This window comes from Desmodus rotundus, chromosome 10 (genome assembly GCF_022682495.2).
Source record: "Desmodus rotundus isolate HL8 chromosome 10, HLdesRot8A.1, whole genome shotgun sequence".
Lineage (NCBI taxonomy): Eukaryota > Metazoa > Chordata > Mammalia > Chiroptera > Phyllostomidae > Desmodus > Desmodus rotundus.
In genome coordinates, this window is record NC_071396.1 from 40,000,849 (window position 1) to 40,021,583 (window position 20,735).

Consider the following 20,735-nt stretch of genomic DNA (forward strand, 5'->3'; position numbering starts at 1 on the left):
CCACCCCCTGGTCTTTTCCGGGACACCCGCCACACACACGTTTTTCAGACAATTCAGCCTTTTATTTTTGAAAATAGCTCTGCAGCTTCAACTCTCGTCCATGAACTGAGGTCAGGCAAGACACAAAAACGCGGGCACTGCTCTCCAATCCGCCATCTGCGTCCCACAGTTACCCACGCCAGGCTTCTGGGGGCGGGGAGGGAGGCCGGGCCATCCTGTCCAGGCTGCCCTGCCTCACCCAAGAGGCCTCCGGAAGCCCAGGTCTCAGGCAGGAGCTTGTGCAGCAGACCCCTGGGAAAAGGAACAAGGAGCCAATCTCTCTTCCTCCCAGCCAGCCCAGAACCTGCCTAGAGTGACAGGAAAGGGATCAGCTTTTAGAAGGGACAGGGTCCAGGGTCAGGGCAGAGCCTGTCTCTTTGAGGCTGGGTAAGGGAGGATGCCCCCGCGCACCAAGGCTTTCCCCCCGCTGCCTGGGGCGAGCTGAGGCGCGGTCTTGCTTTCCCCCTTCAACTTTTCATCTGAGAACCCTGAATCACTGGGCTGCAGGGACAGAAGGGCCATGAGGAGGCCAGGGATAGGGAGAGAGCGAGAGGAAAACACGGGCGGGAGGCAGAGACCCTGACAACCTAGCAGCTCCGCCCCGACCCTGACGATAAAACCCCTTTGGTTAGTCTTCTTTTGGCCACAAGTATGTCCCTTTCTCACAAAACCCAGCTGCCCTCCAGTCGGGGGGAGGGGTCAGGTGCAAGAGGAGGGCTCATACCCTGGCTGTAAGAGCCAGCACCAGGGAGAGAGGCCTGGTCAACGGCACTGAAGCCGCCAACCTCTGCAGGTGCCCTGGGAGGACAACACCTGGCACACAGAAGCTTGTGGCCCCGGCAAGCCCAAGTGTCTCCCTACGACAGAGACTTCCTGCTTAATGCCCCCAACATACTCCACAAGTTGCCCTGATTTGACCATCTTGAGACTAGAATAATCTTCACCTTGTCATCTGTGCACTCGAATGCCACTCGAAAAATTTAAAAAAAATAATAAAAAGTTAAATGGACCCAAGAGAGAAACAGAGAGGACGATGTAGACCCCCGGAAGGATCCGAGGTCCTCTCAGCACGGGAGGTGGCAATGAAGGGGCCCAGGAGGGACAGGCAGGCATCTAATTCCAGCTGGGGTCATAGCCGTCCCAGGTCTGCGGGGGCGCCAGGTGGACACGGCGGCCCCGGAACAGAAAGCTGACGATGCCCCGGTAGCCCGCCCTCGGGACCCCCGACTTGAGGTCGTCCATGACTCCCAGGGCCTTGGCGAAGGCTTTGAAGCTGTCCCTGCCGGTGTACTGCACGCGCACCTCCCCCAGCTCGTTCTGCTCACTGGTCCTCACTTTCTCCACCTGCAGGAGGGGGGCGCCGTAGACGCGGGCCAGGAAGTCCCTGTCGTAGGCCTCCTGCCGCAGGTAGGACAGGTCCAGCTGGGTGAAGGGCACGAAGTGCTGGTTCAACTTGATGAACTTGAGATGCTGGTCAAAGAACTGCCCGTGGCTCACACCCTTGCGGCCGAAGGTCATGGTTCTGGAGATCTCTGGCCGCACGCAGGCCCGGCCCTGCCGCTGCTCGGGCCGCCGCATCCAGTCGTCCCAGAAAGCCTTGGGCCACTTGGGCTCCAGCTCGGCCCACAGCTCCGCCAGCAGCAGCCAGCCCAGGCCGGGGAAGAAGTCGGTGCGGTAGAGCAGCTCCGGCTTGCTCGAGTCCACCATCTGCTCCTTGCCGTTGTCGTTCCAAGCAGACACGCACCAGAGGGAGGGGTCGGCCCTCAGTAGCGGGTAGGTGGCCTGGAAGTACTCGAAGAAGTCCGGGGACACCTCCAGGTCATCCTCCACCACCACCACTGCGGGGAACTTGAACCTGTGGAAGACCTGGCCCAGCGCCCAGCGGTAGTGGCGCGCGATCTTGTAGTAGCCCTGGAACTTGCGGTGGTCGGGCGGCACCGGGATGGAGCTCAGGTCCGGCTGTCGAATGTGCGTGAGGGCACTGCCGTAGGAGGCGATCACCTGAGCCGTCTCCTCGTGCCCGCAGTCCTGGCTGACGATGATGGGAAAGCGCTCGGCCGAGGGCCGATAGTGCAACAGCTTGTCCAGGCAGCGCCGGACAGTGCTGCGGTCACAGGCGATGACCAGGATGGGGATCACGGCTGGCGGGGAGGTCGCAGGCACGCGGGGCAGTGCAGGCGGGACCGCAGAGGGCGCCCTCCACCGCTGGCTGCGCCGCACATGGTAGTCCCAGATCTGCTGCAGCAGCCCCCGCTGCCGCTCCAGCTCCACCTCCGTGTCCTGGGCCAGGCGGATCACCTCACGCGTGAGCCCGGCCGGGTCGTCATCCAGTGCGCTGTCGGAGGGCAGCTTGCTGGGCGCAGGGCGGGTCCAGAAGAAGAGCAGCAGCAGGGCGTTCCAGGCCACAAAGAGGACGGCGCCCCACAGCACAAGCCCTGCGGACTGCTTCTTCAGCATCCTGGCCCCCGCGGGGGAGGTGCCAGGGGGGCTCCAAGCTGCCCTGCTGGCCGGGCTCACTCCTACAGTTCTAGGGGTGTCCTCTGGGCTTTGGGATCAGCAAGCAGCCATGCACCTAGAAGAGAAGAAAGACAACCTCATCACAAAGGCGTGGGAAGCCCCGGGGCGGAGCCTGCGGTGGGGTACAGCAGGAGCGGGTGCAAGTGGGGAAGGACGGAGGCCAGGGGGAAACTCCAGGGCTCTTGTAGCAGGGGGCCGCCCTCCCCTATTCTGGGCGGCCATCTGAGTGGGAGAGGGGGCCAGGGCAACAGGCCTCCCACTCCACAATGAGTTCGGGAGTCCTCAGGAAACCAATATATGTTTAAAGGGGAAGGAGAGTGACCTTGCTGAGCGAGAAGGAGCAAAGGACCCCACCTCCCCTTCCCCTCCTGACCGATTTCACTTCCCATTTTCTAGCCAAGGCTGGGGTGGGGGCGGTGCGGATGAGACCTCTGTCCCATTATCAAATCAAAGTGCTCAAACATTACTGAATTAAAAAGTCAAATGCCGCACTTCAGGCCCGAGGCCAGCACCTTCCCCAGGAAGGAAGCACCAGAGGTGTCGCACAGAAGTCAGGAGCAACGCCAAGCGCCCACCGTCTACAGGGAGGGATGGGCCAGTGCAATCGGAACACGGAAGGTAACTGAAGGCAAACAAGCGCGGAAGAGGCGAACTGTCCCTACTTGCGGACTCCGGGAGAATACACTTGGGAATTCTAAGAGAGTGAATGACAAAACACAACACAGACAATCAAAGAACTGACCGAGGTGGGAGGATGTAAAAATTAACCTGCAAAAGGCAACAGCCGTCAAAACCACAGAAAGCTCATTAGAAAAAATGGACGAGAAAACCCTATTTCGATCACCACGAAAACGGTCAACTACTTAGGCACAAACTTAGCAAGAAATACTCAAAACCTCTATGAACGAAACTGTAACTCCTGAAAGACACAAAAGACTTAAAAATCCCTTGTTCTTACGTAGGACATCTCAGCACAGTGAAAACTCTCAATGAAAATACCTTCTCACGAAGCTAGACAAGCTGCCGCTGAAGTCCACGTGAGGGAACGAACCCACAAGAACATCTACGAAACAGGGAAAACGAGCCGAGAAGAGGGACTAGCACCGCCAGATACTAAAACATCATGATTACAAAGCCTCTGCAGTTAAAATTATGTGGTGCCGGTATGTAAATAAACACATCATTCAATGGGACAGAACTTAAAACTCCAGAAACAGACCCGGCCACACACAGAAATCTAATACAGGATAAAGGAAATATTTACAAATCCTGGGGCAAAATGCTGTCTCAGTAATAGTGTTGTAACAACTGTCTATTTGGAAAAAATAAATAAAATTAGACCTGTATGAAAAATAACTTCTTAGTGGCTTAGGGATCAAAATGTAAGAAATAAAACCATCCAAGTGCGGGAAGAAGACAAGGGTCAATCCCTCTATAAGGGAGGTATAGGGAAGGTGTCAAAGCACGACTCGACATCCTGATCCAGTAATAAATAAAATACCTTCTCGTTTCTCTGGGCATATGTCCAGAAGTGGATCTGCTAAAAACACACGCGCCACGGAAAAAGTCGAGTGACAAACTGGGAGAGAATATATGCAAATAAATCACAAATAAGGACTCAATACCGTACAGACAAAGAACTTTAAAAAAAGGGGGGGGGAAGAGACAAAAGGCCAAAAATCCTTTTCTAAAACACAAGGCCAAAGAGACTAAAACGGTCCTTAGACAGATGAAAAGATGTTCCTCTTCACTCAAAAGAAAAACGTAAATTAAAACCACTACCCAGCAGACTGATGAAAACGCAAAAACATGTCCTTCCGTTCTCTTAACTGTGGCCATCAAAGAAAAGTTCTTGGTTCTGAGGACGTCCAACGATCATGGGTTTTTTCTTTTATGAATCGTGCATGGAGTCTAAAAAATCTTTGCCTAACCCAAGATCAGAAAGATTTTTTCCGTTTTCTTTTTTTTAAAATCTTCACTCAAGGACACGTTTATTTGAGAGGGGGAGAGGGAGAGGGAGAGAGAGGGAGAGAGAGAGACAGAGAGAGACAGAGTCACCTGTTGACTGCCTCTGGGGCACCACATCCGCACCAGGTATGGAACCCGCAGCCTGGCACGTGCCCTGACCGGCGATGGACCCAAAGCTTTTGGTGCCCGGGATGACGCTCCAACCGAGCCGCCCGGCCAGGGCCGTTTGCTTTTTTAACTTTCTAGTTTTAGGTTTAACATCAGAGGTTTACAATTCATTTTGAGTTAGTTTTTGTATTTGGTGTGAGGTATGGGACGAACGTCCTTTTACAGCCGTTTGTCTAAATGCTGAATAGACAGTTACCGAATGACGCAGCAAACGCACTCCTACGTACACAGTCTAGAGAAATGAGGACGCGTGCCCGCACGAAAACCCACACGCAGTGCTTACAGCAGCTTTACTCACAATCGCCCAAATCTCAGCCCAAAGGCCCATCTCCAGGGAGTAAGAAACCCCAGCTGTGACCGGCCCAGGGCACAGAGTGATGCTCAGCCCTAGAAGGGAGGGGCCGCTGACGGGCTGCACACACAACACGCGGGTGAACCTCGAGCAAGCAGGACGGGAAGGACCACGAGAAGGCGCACACAGTGCAACTCCACTTACACGCATCTCAGGAAAATACGAAGTGACCCAGTGACAGAAAGCGAGCCAGCCTGGGGCTGGGCTGGTGAGGACGGCTGGGCCATCCGGCCAAGGGGCCCAAGCGACTCTGGGGCTGTGTGGTGGCAGCGCTGTGGGCAAACACCTTATGTCCAAACGCACCACATGCACTTTTTAAATACGTACGTCTTTTGACCGCCTCTCGGCCGTTTGGCTAAGATCAAGTGTAAATACGTACTGTTTGCTGTGCGCCGATTATACCCCAATGAAACGGTCTTCTCTGAAGACATTACTGGGTCCGGTGACAAACTGGACTACGGGGTGGGCGAAGGCAGGTTTACAGCTGTGAGCAGGGGAGACACGGAGCCGACTCTCGTATCACTTACGAATTACTGCATTATTCTCCATACAAAGTGTGATAAACCTCCTTCAGCTGCCCCTGGGTACACAGCCGAGTGTCAGTGGCGCCTGACCGGCAGCCACAGACCGTGTGTAAAAGGACACCCCAATTCTGCGGTAACACGCTGAGCTGATTGGGGGTGGGGGCCATGAGATGTGGCTTGTCCAACGGTTCAGGACAAAAATGTTACGTGTGTATGTACACGAAGAGACAGCACGAATGGAGCCAAACGTCAACAGGAAATGAATCCCGAGTGAAGGGTGGGTGTGTCCTTACACCATTTTGATTCTTGCAAGTGTTCTTCAATCGCTCGACGACCTGCCATCTGCCAGGCCCTGCAAAGGGGCTGGGCCACACACCCAACGAGGAAAAGCAAGGTCCCACCAGCCCCTCACTCTGCCCGACTCCATTACCTTAAAGGACCTACCACACCCTCCGACTCCCTGGCCTTCCTGCCTCTGGTCTCACCCCCCTATACAGCCCCCAACCTTCAGGTATGTGCCCTCCTACGCCAGCTGCTCTGCCAGTTACCCTCTGCCTCACAGCCCAGTCCTCTAATCCCAGCCACAACCGTGGTCCCAGATGTCATCTCTGCACGCCTGCCAACACCCCCACCTGTCTTCCCCCCAGAACCCACCCACACCCCACCACTCGACGTGCCAGTCTTCTCAGAACCTCACGCCCGCGTCTGTTCTGCAGCGTCACCGACTTCCCTCTTCATCAGCGATCATACCCCAATCGGGGATTCCTGGAAGAAAGACCGCGGATGCCTGGATCTCCCTCCCTCTCCCTCACGAGGGAGGCGGTCAGTGTTGGAACGCTCACCAGGCCGTCTTCTGAAGGCCCCTCCGCAGGCTGGAGTCTCAGCAAGTCTGGAACCACGAGCGAGGCCCAACGGCCCACAGGAAACGGCTGCCACAGCACAGCCAGGCCCCCGCCTCTGCACTCAGGCCCTTGTTCTCCAGCCCGTGACCCTTTCTGTAACTTCCCAAACAGAACTTGCTCCTCTCACCACACAGGACTGTGACACGCCCATTCCCAGGCCCCACTGCTTATCCGAGTATTCACTCCCCGGAGCCAGACTGTGCTCGTTCTCTCTCTCTCTCTCTCTCTCTCTCTCATTCCTGGTGCGCGCACATGTCCCCCAGTAGCTGGCTGTGCCCGGACAGAGAAGTGAGCCCAGAGGCCAGGGGTGGGGCCAGCCGAGCCCACACACTCTCCCGGAAGCACTGCTCTGCGTCAGTGGGACCATCTGGAGGACAGGGGGGAGCAAGGGCAAGCCAGACAGCCCTGGGCAATGCCTGGCACTTCACATCTCTGAGACTCAATTTTCTCATCAAACCTCATCAAACACCTCATCGGGCAGCTGTGAGGATTGGGGGAGATAACCCTCATCAGGCGTTTAGAACAGTGCCTGGCACATGACAAAAGAAACACTAGCCAGCCACTCATTCGTCCCCTTTCTGCTGGCTGTCTCTCCTCCACTCTACTAGATTCCTTCCAGGCCCCAAATACGCAAGCCTGCCTCAGGGCCTTTGCATGGCCCGTAGGCCTGCTGAGCTCTGAGGACTAGGTGAGGTCCGCCTCTCCTTCAAACCAGCGGCACGGGCACGGCACCTCTTGCTCAACATCTGTCAAACCTCCTCTCAGCTACAAGCTCCTTGAGGACGGGGACCAGCGGCCCCAGCGGGTCAAGCTGCTGTGCTGGGACCCTCAACGTTCGAGAGATTTGCCTGTGACCTAAAACCTGGCTTCGGTGTGGATGCCACACACACCCACAGTCCCTTAATGGCAAACCCCAAGTCCAAAAAGAGCTGAAAAACAGAAGTTTTCTACACTCAGTTGGCAGTAAAATGTGCCTTAAATTCATGTGGTGAAATCTGATCTTATCTAATGTGAGGCTATTTATAGTGTCTGTTTATCCCACTCAGTGTGACTATTCGTACATTTGCCACAGGAATAAATACGTCGGATCCCGGTGTGCTGCTCCAGACCGTACACTACATCATGAATGCACCAAGTTGTCTTTTTTTAAATAAAAAATTCTGAATTCGGAAACACAGCCAGCTCCAAGAATTTCGGAATTATGAAAATGGAAGAGTTATTCAAAGCCATCATCCCATTATCAAGCCTGAATTCTCCTTCCTTATTATAAAATATTATTTTAAGCCTGAATTACTGATGGAGTTGCTGTGTGCAGGATAAAACTCAAACCCATGACACACAAACCGCCTTCACAACAAACTGGTTCCGACGCGCTTCCAAACCGGCCCCCGGCCCCGCCCCCTGGCCCCGCATGCTGGCCTCACAGGCCGCTCACGCCGCCACCAGCACATGGTCCCCGCTGCTTCAGTGCCCAGCTCAGCCCGGTCGGGCGGCACCTGCACAAAGACCAGGCGCGAGGCGCACGCGGTGGGTTGGGAGTGAAACGACGCTGTGGTTTGAAGCCACTAAGTTTTGGGGGACTCGTTATGAGGCAGTAAGTACAGGAGACCGTTCCGCATGGCGTGGGCCCAGCTCCCACTCCGAAAGGCCAGTGGAAAGCGAGGCCCGGCACATAGGACCCACGCCCACGGATAGGTTCTCCCATGGGGAATCAGGCCCTCATTGTACCTAGGCAGCTTTGAAGCTTGCTTTTTGCTAAAACCCCCTCACCCTGAATTGAGGCAGCAAACGTTTACTGCATATCTCTAAAGTAACTTCCTAAAATCCATGCTAAACCTCCCAAGGATGAGTGTAATCAGTTCAACCAATCTTTCCTTCACATTTGCAAATATCCTTCCTTTCTGATGTAATTAGCAGCATCTTTTCCTTTGTTTTCTGTGAAAGGTAACCACCAGAAGCAACCTGTGTATAGTAAATGAGGACCATCCTCCAGGTAATGCGCCAAGAAAAGCAATAAAAGCCTGTCAAGGGAAAGGTTGGGGTGCTCTCCCCTTGAGAGAGTGGCCGTGCAGTCCCTTCTCCTCCACAGGACTCGGTAGTCCGTGTGAGTGTGTCTCGTCTCAGCCACAGCACCGCGGACACTGCGGGCTGGTGTCCGCACCACTAAGCACCTCACACACTGAGTCACCAGAATGTACACAGTCTTGACAAGCAGGGCAGGGTCTCTCTGCTCAGGCTCCACACCCACACTCGGAGGGCCTGCGTCTGCTCACCCCCTCCTCACCAGCCACCCGTCGCCGACAACAGAAACGCTGGCCTACAGCAGCGGCAACCCTGTGTCCCCTCTCCGCGTCCATGGGCCAGGGACTGGGACAGAGGGGCACGGAGGGGATGACCTGCCTCTGCTCCACAACGTCTGAGACCTTGGCTGGAACACTGGAAAGCTGGGCGATGGGCTCCCTACAATGCTTATTCTCTTGCAGGCCGGAGTGCTGGATGGAACCCTCCACGTGCCCTGGGCTCCCTCTGCACAGGGCTGGCTGAGGGCTGGCTGTGGGCCAACGGTGAGCGTCCCGAAAAAGACAGCAAGCCAAGCACCCTTTCCACGACCCAGCCTTGGCTCACGTCTGCCTCGCTCACGGATCCGGAGAGAGAACCACGGACCCCACCACTGGGTGGTAGGGGGACCGTGCCCAACTGTAACAACACGTGGAATGGGGTATTTATGAGTGTGCCACACCTTCCTTTGCTAAACTAGATCAACAGTTCGTAGCCTTGACCCTAACCTCTCATGTTCTATTAACGACATCTGTCTGCAAGGCACAGCTGGCTTTGACTTGCTCGAGTTTTCACAACTCCTTGAGAGTTTTCACAAGCCCTCAAGTGGAGTGACACACAGCTGGTCCCCACCAGCAAGCACAAAGACACCTGCACCACCCTCAGCCAAAACCCAAGAGGCACTCGGCGGGTGCACCCCCCCCCCACTCCCACGAGTCTCTGTTTCTTCACCTGGGGACTGCCTGCCTAGGAGCTGAGGTCCCTTTCTAACACTCCGATTCCACAGCATTCTCCAGCCAGTCCCTCTCACTGGCAAAAACGTTTCTTAAATAGCAAAAGAACTCCAGAGAGTCAACTTCCCATCCTGAGCAATAACGGAGAAGGCACATTTAGCTTTTAAAAAGTATGGGAGGTGAAGGAATGTTGACAGACTTTCCCATCTATCTCGGCCTAGCTTAAAAACCACTGCTTAAAATATCCAGAGGGTGCAGAACACGGCACAAGTAACGGGACCTACCTGCACGACCGTCTTGCTCTTTGCTAGCCCTCCACTAGTCTCCGGTATCACGGACCAGGCTCCACAGTTTCAGGAGGATGGAAGAACTGAAAGGGAGTCCCAGAGGGTACACTAAATAATTCAAGGGCTAGAGAATGAGACGTAGGGTAGAAGGGGTGCAGGCTGTTCACCCTGGAAAAGAAAAGGCGAGGTGGAAGTACGATGCTAGCTCAGCAAAAGCGCGAAGGCCTGGGATCCCGGCACCCCGCACCGGCAGACCAGGTGACCCAGGGCAAGTCGTCTGACCCCCTGGAGACCTGGTTCCCTCATCTGAACAGGGGGCAGGTCGGCCTGGATCATCAGCAAGGCCCCTGGTCTCTGATGACAAAGAGGCTAACAGTTTCCCCAAAGTCCCAAGCAGGAAATGAGTTTAACCTGTCACATAAGCCACTGCGGTTAGACATACTACAGTGCTTTCCACCCGTGAGAAGGCGGCCCTGGCTGGTGTGGCTCAGTGGATTCAGTGCCTGCCTGAGAACGGAAGGGTCCTGGGTTCCAGTCCAGTCAGGGCACATGCCTGGGTTAAGGGCCAGTTCCCTGTGGGGGGTGTGCCAGAGGCAACCACACACTGATGTTTCCCCCTCTCCCTCCCTCCCTTTCCCTCTCTTTAAAAATAAATTAAAAAAAAAAAAAACCCTTTTAACTGTGAGAAGAAGGACACAGGAGCAGAGATGCAGGAGAGTTCAATGGCCTCCAGGAATGGGGTCAGGCAGCACTGTTCACCATGGGAGGCAGGTCCCAGAGGACACGAGCATGTAGGAGAAAGGCCTGCATGTTCCGCAAGTACAGTATTACGAAGGCTAGAAGAGAAAGCTGCACAACCCATCAGCCAGCGACGTTCCAAAGCAGAGATTTTCACCCCGTGTTCAGCCCCGTGTGCCGCAAGAACCTTTAAAACATGCAGACCTGACTATTTGGTCAGGGGCACTGACCTCTTTTCCCTTAGACTGCCCCCCAAAGTAATGGCAACAGCCAACACAACAAGGGCCATTCAGTGTGAATGAATCGAAATTACACCTATTTTTTGTCAGATTGGCAAAATACATTGTTTGAGATGCTGCAGAATTTTAGTAGTTAGTTTGTGTGCCATGAGATGAAGAAGGTCGAAAATCGGTGTTCTAAAGCAAAGACTAATTAAACACAGCACAGGGGAAAGGGTTAACCCTGGCGGAGCCTCCCAGCTCCACCAGCCTGCCAGTCCCCCTGCTCCAGGGTTTACGAAGTGGGGACCTTGCAAGTCTCAGGGACCCCTACTCCACACACGTTAGCAAGCAGGGAAAAAGTTTTCTTGCCACTTTACATGTCCACATTAAGTTAATTATGCTTCATGGCTGCGGAGAAAGAACTCCTGTAACTGTGGAAAGGACGCTGGGGTGGGTTTGCAGAAAGGCCACCTCCCATTCCGACCGCCAACCCTTCCAGCGACCCCCTCCGGCCCGCACCCACAACGCCCCCGACGGAGTTTCCCGGCCGCACCCTCCCGCCCTGCCACAGCTGGAGGCCCCGGGCTCCCGGCGCGGGACGCGGGCGCCACTTCCCAGCTCCGGAGGGGGCAGCGGCGGGAGCCGGCGGCTCGGGCCAGGCCCCTCGGGCGGGGGCTCGCAGGCACAGGGCTGTCGGGGGGCAGGAGGGGCGCAGCGCCCTCGCCAGTCCCGCGGGGCCTCTTAGTCCCCTCCCGGGGACGAGCCCCCGAGATGCCGAACGCCGGCTTCCCCGGGCCTCTACTCACCAGGTCTCCCCAACTTCCCGGCTCTGACCTCGGCCCGCCTCGGGGCGCGGGAAGCGAGCCTGGTGCGCCGGGCGCGTCCCTGGAGCTCGTGCGGCCGCCGGCGCCTTCCGCCTGGCCGGCCCTCCCCGCGGCGCGCCGGGGCCGGGCGGGCAACGTGGCCCTTCCCCGGGGAGGCGGGGCGGGGCGGTCCGCCCCCCGCCGCTCCTTCCCGGGCCCGCCTTCTCGCCCCGACAGCCCGTCCCCGCCGATCCCCAACTTCGGGAGGTGTCGTGGAGTCAGCCTCCTCCCGCTCGCAGCTGCAACCGCTCGGGTGGATACCCGACCCCAGCCCTCAAGCCCGCCAGTCCAGCCCGCCCCGGCCTCTCGCCCTCCCCAGCCGCGGCGCCCGGAGCCTCGCGGATTTGGGGACCAGACCCCTGCCGGGACGCCTGGTGGCCCCGGGGAGTGCGCTCGCCAAACTCTGCACCCGGGGTCTGGGGGCCGGTTCTCCGGATCCCCCCACCCCCAAATACTAGCTTCCGGCGGGGAGGAGTCAGGGACAACAGAGGGGCCCTGGCGCGGGGATGTTAGAACAGGAACCAGGGCGCCAAAAAGGAAGCCAGCAGGGGAAACACCTGCTGCCCAAAGCAGGAGCGGGCCAGCTGCGGCCGCTCTCATTTTGGGGGAGGGGGTGGGGAATGAGCTGCTGTCCTCCGTGAAGGCCGAGACAGAACGTCTCCAGGGTAGAACCACCAGACCCGAGGAGGAAAGGACTGGATCACAGGACGTGCGGGAGCCCGCGACGGAGGTGGGGGGCGGACTCCCGAAGAGCCTGGACGTGTATGTGTGTGTGTGTGTGTGTGTGGCGCGGAGAAGTGGGGCGGGGAGCCGGGCCCTGGCTACAGTGTAGACGACGTTCCCGCGAAGGGCCGAGTCCATGGCCGAGGCCAACGTGCGAAGCAGACACGCTCCGCTGGCACCAGGCCCTCCCCCCCCGGCCTCCCTCCGCGGCGGTGCGGAGCGGCAGCCTGAACTTTGCGATGTGTGGTTACTCACCCACCTCGCCGGCTGGCGTGTTTCTACATGAAACCGGAAGTATGCAGGGTTCTACAGAAACAAAAGGCCCTAAAGGTTGCGGAGGTGCTACAACAAGATTACTCAGAGGCCTGCACACGCCGGACCCCTCCCTCAGCCCCTCTCCTCTCACCCTCCTAGCAGCTCTGCAGAGCAGAGCATCACCATCCTGTTCTCCAGACCAGGGATTTGAGGCTCAGGGGCAGTGCCACCTGCCGAGGGTCTCAAGACCTACTGGGGGCACCTGGTGGGTTTCAGATCCAGGCACCCCTGCCCCCAAAGCTGGAGTCCTCACGCACCCTCGAGTGCGGGTGCTGAGATGTCTGTGTCCAGCCTGGCAGGCGCGGAGTGGGGCAGCCGCCACATCTTGGTAGAGGCCCTCCGAGCTCAGCCCGGACGGAGCAGAGCGAGAGAGGAGCTGACACATCAATGAGGCCAGACTGTGTGTGTGGGGTGTGTGTGTGTGTGTGTGTGTGTGTGTGTGTGTGTGTGGTCTCCAGTTTAGCTGTGTGGACTGTGGCAGGGGACGTGAGCCCAGTGGCCAGTGTCTGCACCTCTGCCCTCTCTAAGCGTTTCCTCCCGTAGGGGGCATGGGAGGCCTACACACTCCATGACAAGGTAAGATGAAAAACAGTAAAGTGTCCTAGAAGTGTACAAAGTTGGGAAACGGTGGTTTATAGATCCAAGGTATCAGGAGCAAAACCCACTCTCCAGGACAAGGGACACAGTGGGGTGCTGGAAGGCGGGGAGACGGCCCGCCCACAAGCCGTCAGCTCCCCGCCTCCACTAATAGCCCCCCACCCAGGGCAGTTCAGCGGAACCAGGCCCAGGGTTGACTGTGCACCAGCTCGCCCTTCACGGCCACTGTCCGACGTTCAAATACCAGGGTCCCGGGAAGACCTACGTTCAAATTCACCGACTGCAGGAGGACTGTCCCAAGCAGAAAGGGCTTTTAGAGAATTGGGATGGGCTAAATTCTTGGATGGAAGCAAAAGAATACTTGGTGCCAAACTGTCCTGGGAAAAGAGGCCCTGAGCTCCAGATGGGAATTTCCTGGGGAGGGATTATGGGGGAAGCAGGGCAGAAGGCAACAGGAGGGGATGAAACTCAGGTTGGACTCCGTGAGAATGGAAGAAACAGGGAGACCTGGGTACAGGGTAAGAGAGATCAGAAGGAGCGGCATGGTACCCTGCCTGCCTCTGCTCCTTCCAAAAGGTGACCAGAGGGGGGGAGGAGGGGGAGGAGGGGGAGGAGGGGGAGGAGGAGGAGGAGGAGGAGGAGGAGGAGGAGGAGGAGGAGGTCAAAACTGTTCCAGGAGACTGCCCTCAACAAACCAAGCCCAAGATAACCTGAATTTTTTTTATAATTTGGAAAGAATTCATGCTCTGAACTTAAGATAGATCTCGGCTTGAAACCATCAGAAGTAAAAGGGATGTTTTCAGTCAATGTTGTTTCTACTTTCCCCTCTCCCCTCCTCCCAACATCCCCACACCCCACGGAGACCCAGAAACTCGGCTCATGGAGATCCAAGAGAGGGGACCAGATTAGCACAGCCAGCAAGCACCAAGCAGTGTGTGTGAAGCGGAACTTCTCATTACACCTTTCAGGAAAAAGAAGGGTAGAAGTGAGTTCAGTCGAAACACACACCACTTGGTCAAGTCTGTCACGGGTCCTGGCTAAGTGGCCCCGGAGAAGGTGCTGGTGTCAGAAGGCCGATGGCTGTCTTGAGGGGACTGGCTCGCGGAAGGGCCACACAGAGCAGAGGGCGGGACTAGTGCTTTTGGTGGAAATGACCGGGAAGAGGAATTCTGGCTCACTCCGCAGAGGAAACGTCTTACCAGAGAGGCTGTCGACAGGGGCCACGTGGCCCTCCCTGGGGGTTGCAGCAGGGTCCCCACGGCCTGTGGCAGGCCCGGCGCTGCAGAAGCAGCACAGCGTTGGGCTGGCAACTGCTCGGGACGCAGGCAAGCCGGTCCTGCTCAGGGCTGCTGCAGCGTCCCTCCACCCACCTGCGGAAAGACCTGCCCTCCCACCACCTAGGGGACATGACCCAACAGCCTGGACGCTGCTCACACCGCAAGCGCCACACAGATACAGCACAGCATGTGGTGCCTCCCCCGCTTCACATGCTCCCGGCCTCCCCGGCAGGACGAGGGCCACACCGGCATCCTGGGCCCACGCCTGCCCCACAGACTGCTTGTCCCAGTGCCTCAGCATTGACTGACACCAGGAACTTGCTGGGCAGAGCTGGAAGAGGTGACGTGCCCTCCCTGGAATCTGCACCTTCTAAAGTAGAAACCTGGCCTCAAAGGGGGCTCCCCCGCACCAGACCCCAGAAGGAACAGCCCAAGCCTGCCTGCCCAACCCTCAGGTGAGCGGGGAGTTGGGGACTCCGATGGCAAGCAAGCAAGGAAGGAAGGGGGAAAAGAAACTAAATCATAAATACAGGACTTTCAGCTTGCAGATGACCTTAGTTATGTTGCGATCCCCTCACTGAATGTGAGGCACAGGTGTTTACAAAGCTACTGAGAGACAAAGAGATGCCAGAAGCCAGGCTTCCTGCCCCTCACCCAGGCCGCCATTCTCCGCTGTCTGTCAACCCTCCCAGCCCCTCTCCTTTCTCGAGATACCGTCTCCTTGCTGTCCCTGAGAAATGCAGGCATCTCGGCCTAGGCAAGCTGGAGTTCCCAGAAGGAATGAACAGGCAGAGGTGAGAAGGTGGCCCTGAACAGGTCCCCTTTCAGTGGGGAGCCAGCCTGGAGACAACGAACGGCTGAGACATGGCAGTCAGAAAACACTGTCACCTTAAGGAGCAGGGGAGAAGCCCGGGACATGGCACAGGAAGGAAAGGCCCAGTGCTCAGTCCAGGGAGCGGAGCTCCATCTCTGAACTGGGCACGTGGCCCTAGAGGCCTTGGGACCGGAACTTTCCTCCCCCTCTTGCAGAGGCACGCTGGTCACGGACAGCCTTGAGGGCCAGAATCCCTCCAAGTTCTTGGACCCATACACCTTTCCGCAACTTGAAGACCCCAGGTATTGTTTAATAACAAGATGAGACAAATTCGGGTAGGCTTTTAATCAAGGCCATCTAAGGCTTTGCCAGCACGCCGACTCAATAAAAGACAGAGCTTTCCTCTGTGGAACAAGGACACAAGCATATCTAGCGATGTCGATGCTACTGTGTTAGACATACGTGGCCCTGGACACTCTTCAAAGTCTATCACTTCCTTTGCTCCTCGTAAAAACCTGTGAGGGGCCTGGAAAGCCAGTTATTCCCACGTCGCAGGTGAAGAGAACCCCAAAGAGACAAACGTATCTAGGGCTGCATGACAAGAAAGTGAGCCGCCACGCAAATCCTACCGATGCGCAATCCTGCTCCGTTCCTCTGCTCTTTCCGAGAGGTCTCACGGCTAAACTCCCTTTTAGGAGGAGGAGAGAACACTGGGAAGGATACCTAGCTCATCTCCTACCCACCCCCTCAAGGCAGTTAGTTCCACGCAGCTCCGGAGCAGCCTGCCTCTGCCCGGGTGGTCCATTCCAGTCTTGGTTTAGCCCCAACTGACTCGCAATCCTATTAGCTCAGGGCTGGAATGGCCCTTACAGGTAATCTAATGCCACCTGCTTTCATAGGGCTGCATTCTTTTCGTGTGCCCCTTGGCCTAACCTCATAACTGCCACTGCTCACAACCTTGCACGGTACACTCCTTCCCAGGTGAGGAACAGCTGGGACAAGTCCGCACTCAGGGAGAGTGAAGGAGAGGCCAAGTTTCCCTGTGCACCCAGCAGGGTGAGGGCTCTCCTCCGGGCACCTATTGCACGGCAGCGCCCCAGACTCGCCCCCTCAACACTTCCTGCACAGGAACAGCCAGACACCAAGTGGGAAATGAGACAGGAACCTTACCTTTCTTCTCTTCTCTCAACTGCTCCCCTGGAGAGCATCAAACCCCCATCCAGCACTCCATTTCCAAAACTGAGAATCCCAAACCGGAGACAAAGTGCAGCTTCTCTCCTTACGGGAGTCCAAAGTCCATGGTTCAGTGTACTTTGAGAGGGAGGAGTCTGGGGGGGAAGGGGTTTGTCCAGGCCCCTCCCCCCCCACTGCAGGCTTCAAGGTCCCTCCCAGGGGTCTGTTAAATCCCTTCATCCAGCTGGCTTATTAAGCCCAGAGTCTGGTGATGGGCAGACCCCAAGCACTGCCCCAGCTCTTGCTCAGGAAGGGGAAGTCATCCACTCTGAGGGCCGGCCCTTTTGTCTTCCGCTGGGGCGCAGGAGAAGCAGGCCTTAGAACTGGCATGGCCCAGGAGGCTGAGTTCTGTGTTAACCTGCAGAATATTTAAACATTAGGACACTTCCCAATCTGTTCTATTCCCAAATGGATTCCTAAGACTCCCTACCTAAATTAGGCCCCTTTAGTATGATCTACCATGCACACTCTTTCCTTACACACCCCACAAGCTATCCGAAGTACCTACTTCACTCACTCATTACCCCGCAAAACAGGCACCTCATCAATATGTTCACACACATGCGGCTCAGGATAAAGGACTGCACCTACTCTCACAACAGAAAAGTAACCAAAAGCACTGACGATGTGTGGCGGCTGTCTTCTAAGGAGCGTGGGAAAGAACACCCCTATCTGGTCCTCTGGTCCTGTTAAGTGCCACACACGAACTGCCCTACATCTCCCAAGCTCCTTAAGGTGTCCAGCGTTCTAATCTGCCAGCTCTCCCCGACCGAACCAAATCCACTCCACCCCTAGATGTTGGCACCTTCTGCATGCACTCTTTGCCATCTTCTCTTCCCCCTCCCCCCCCCCCCGCGTCCAAAACCACGGCATGCACGTAATTCCTTGGAATTCCTAATCGCTATCAAACTCCTCCCCGGGGCCACTCCCAAGAGCGCTCTCCCGGAATGTTTGAGGCCCCAGTCCTGCCTGCAGTAACCCCACTGTGTCCCACTTCCCCAGTGCGGGAGGGACCTCACCCTGTCGCCCCTCCCTTCTAAGTTTATTCGTAAACACACACACACACACACACACACACACACACACGCACATTCTCTCTCACTCCTCCCCCATTCTCAGTTCCTTCCTGTAGGGGCGTGGCGTCCACATGCCCCCCCCCCCACCCCCCCCCCCACCCCCGCCAAAAACTTAACTCCTCCCATACCTCTTCTCGGAATCGCCGCGCTCTGGGCTCACCGGGAAGGGGGTGACAGCGACCCTCCGTAGACTCTGACCCCCACCCCTCCACCGCCCAGACGACCCTCGCCCTATCTGCCAAGGGTCGTTACCTGGATTCCGCCCGCCCTGGGTCGGCAGGGCGCCGCGGCCCGCCCAGGGTCGTAGTCAAGGCCCCACGCCGGGTCCCCGCTGCCGGCCCAGGCCCCACCCCCTCGACCCCCGGCGGCCCGGCCCTCCCCTCGCGCTCCTGCCCACCCCCATCCACCGCAGCCACTTCCGCCCGTCTCCCGGAAGTGAGCCCGCGGGACTGCCACCTCCACTCATCCCGGCTTATTCTTCAACCCCACAAGCCCAGCCCATCACCGCCGCCGACAGGGGAGTGTGGGACATGGGTCTTGCAGGCTGTGAGGTTGTTCTACAATCACTGTCCACAGGCCTGGAGACCGGCTGTGGGAGGGCCGGGTCTGGGGGAGAGCAGAGCAGGGGGAGACAGCTCGGGCCGCGCAAGAAGGGGCGGGGCAGAGTGTGGACGAGAGCGGGAGCGCGCAGCACGTCGAGCCGCGCGCGACAAGCCGAGGCGTCTTGGCGCGTACGTCACGATGCTGCAGCCAGTCGCGTGCGTTGATGCTGGGACGGTTCGGCCCCGCGGGACTCTGGCGGGGTGGGGGCGGGGCAAGGAGGGCGGAAGTGGGAGCGGGGCCTGGGCGGGGTAAGAGAGCGGACCTGAGAGCGCCTAGCAACCGCGAGTTTGACCCTGCTTCTGCAGAAGACCCCGGCCGGTTGCTTCTCCCCGGATGGCGGCCTGCCGGCGGAAAACAATTCAGAAAGTAATAAGGCCTGTGTTTACCGTTCGTGTGTTGAGACCTCTGTGGCAGAGCCACAGAAAGGTCGTTTTGTTTTGTTCATCGCGTACTTTCTCGCTGCACCTCTCGCCGTGTCAGGATCGTCCTCGCGTGTGAAAAGAGGAAGCGAAGTGTGAGACTCGGAAGAAGTGCCCCTCGCCCCCGCCGCTGGGGAGCATGGTGACCATCCCCACGGCCGCAGGGAGGGTTGCCCACGGTTTCGTGCCCAGAAAGCCCCGGAGGCAGGCCGCGAGGCTCCCGTCGTGGCTGGCCAGTGGTGCTGCTATTGCATGCCATCTGAGACCTGTCTCCTCTGCAGAAACCTTTGCTCTCCTTGAGGAGCTGGAGTTACAAGTTTTGAAATCGTCCTGGTTGCGTTTTTTCTAAATATGTGGGTCTGACTGGCCTTTGACTTCAAGCTGAATCCAAAGCGAGTTTCTGCTAGTTTTTGGAGTTCGTACGTCATTTAATGGCATGTTCTAGAACCTTGACAGGATTATGGATGGATTTGCAGGCTCTGTTTTGGGTTTTGTTTTTTTCTCCCTTTTTGAAAGCTGGAACCTAGACCTCACTCTTCTGGCATATTTTTTGTGATGTGATTAATTTTAAGAAATACATACTTGGTCTTCACGGACCCCACCCACCCTTTTGTTTCTGGCACAAGGGTCCTAAAACCCTTGGAATTTCCTAAGTGATAAGCGCACTAGGAGCATCTTCTGTTCTAATACTTGGTCTTAACTTCTGTTCCTGACACAGTGCTCCTTAGACCCTTGTAACTTCTGGGTGATAGAAGTGCCTTGTTGTGATGAGGTGGCGGGGTGGGCTCCTGGATGGCTTCTGGGTCAGGGCTGTCACCAGAAAGACCCAGCCATGCTTACAAGCTGTATTGGGTTGGCCAAAAAGTCCTTTTAGTGTTTTCTGTAAAATAAAAAACGTTTTTCATTTTCACCAATAGCCTTATTGATTTGGGTATTTTGAGTGTGTCAGCTCTCTTCCGCGTGGTAGAACGTTGATTGTTCTCAATCAGTGTCTCGATTTGCTTGCTGTCAATTTCAGCTGCTCTACCTGACCGTAGAGCATCACCCAGCGAGACGTCGCCAGCAGGGAACTTCGCAAACCACTTTGACACGTTTGATCAGACACAGCGCCTTCTCCACATGGCACAAACCTTTTTTTGTGTTTCAGTTGTGTTTCTACCTTTCATGAAATAATAGAGTGTAATACACCAAAAATGTTGCTATACAAATATTTACCAGTTTTGGTGAGTTTTTTTAAAGGCACATTGATATGACAGCTGTCCAATACAATCTTAACAAAACTGTTTCAAATGAATTTGAAGGCAACAAAGTGCTGCTAGAGCCATCTTACGGGAAAAACCAAACAAGCTTTTTGGCCAACCCAATATTTTTCAGCTTCCCCCACCCTTGTCCTTTCTCTATTCTCTTGAGAAAGGAGAAGGGCAGAAAATGGGGTCAACGATCAGACCTCCATTAAACCTCCTCCTATGGCATGAGGTTTGGAGATCTACCAAGCTTGCTTGAGCACATCAACTTACTCGAGGGTGACGCAACCCAGCTCCGCCGGGGAGGATGTTGCAGTGCTCCGGACGCTCCCAGACCTCAACCTGCGTCCCTTGCCGTACCCTTTGATACACTGGAAGTTAACTGTTGCCCTGAGTTCTGTGAGCTGTTCTAGCAAACAATCAAATTCAGGGGGGTGGGGAGCCATGGGAACCTTCGATCTGTATTCAGGTTGTACGGAAGTTATGAATAACCTGGGGAACTACTAGGGATTGGCAGCTGAAGTTGGGGGGGCGGAGTCTGGTGGGACTGAGCTCTTACCCTGAGAGATCGGACAGTAGATGTTTCCAGGTAGATGGTGTCAGAATTGAGTTAAACTGTGAGGCAGCCAGCTGGTGTCAGAGTGAAGTATTCTGTGTGAGTAGCAGAGGGGACACACAGAATACTGTTGCTAGTACGTACCAGGGGGAACAACGGTAGGTGTGCAGTTGTGAGTATGGGAGTTTATTCCTGTTTTATTTATCACTGTAGTATTTTCCATATGAACAACTGTAACCCTGTGTTGCCCCACCCTGGGTATTGGTCTCACTTGCTCTCAACCTCAAG

The 20,735-nt window shown here is 56.3% G+C and overlaps 1 protein-coding gene across 10 annotated transcripts; it reads right to left on the reverse strand.

The window, feature by feature from the left end:
• Nucleotides 1-46: 46 nt before the first annotated feature.
• On the reverse strand, nucleotides 47-18,298 carry MGAT1 (alpha-1,3-mannosyl-glycoprotein 2-beta-N-acetylglucosaminyltransferase). 10 transcript variants are annotated; one of them, XM_053912438.1, is made up of 4 exons: nucleotides 17,878-18,298; nucleotides 16,487-16,907; nucleotides 9,766-9,936; nucleotides 47-2,611 (listed from the first exon to the last, which is right to left on the reverse strand). In XM_053912438.1, exon 4 carries the CDS (start codon nucleotides 2,494-2,496, stop codon nucleotides 1,153-1,155), a length of 1,344 nt encoding a protein of 447 aa, XP_053768413.1. In that variant the 5' UTR covers nucleotides 2,497-2,611; nucleotides 9,766-9,936; nucleotides 16,487-16,907; nucleotides 17,878-18,298; the 3' UTR covers nucleotides 47-1,152. The 10 variants fall into 10 exon arrangements, with proteins under 10 accessions (XP_053768413.1, XP_024407026.1, XP_045044217.1 ...); XM_024551258.4 differs by lacking the exon at nucleotides 9,766-9,936 and having other exon boundaries at nucleotides 17,878-18,297; XM_045188282.3 differs by lacking the exons at nucleotides 9,766-9,936; nucleotides 17,878-18,298 and adding an exon at nucleotides 17,569-17,663.
• Nucleotides 18,299-20,735: the final 2,437 nt, after the last annotated feature.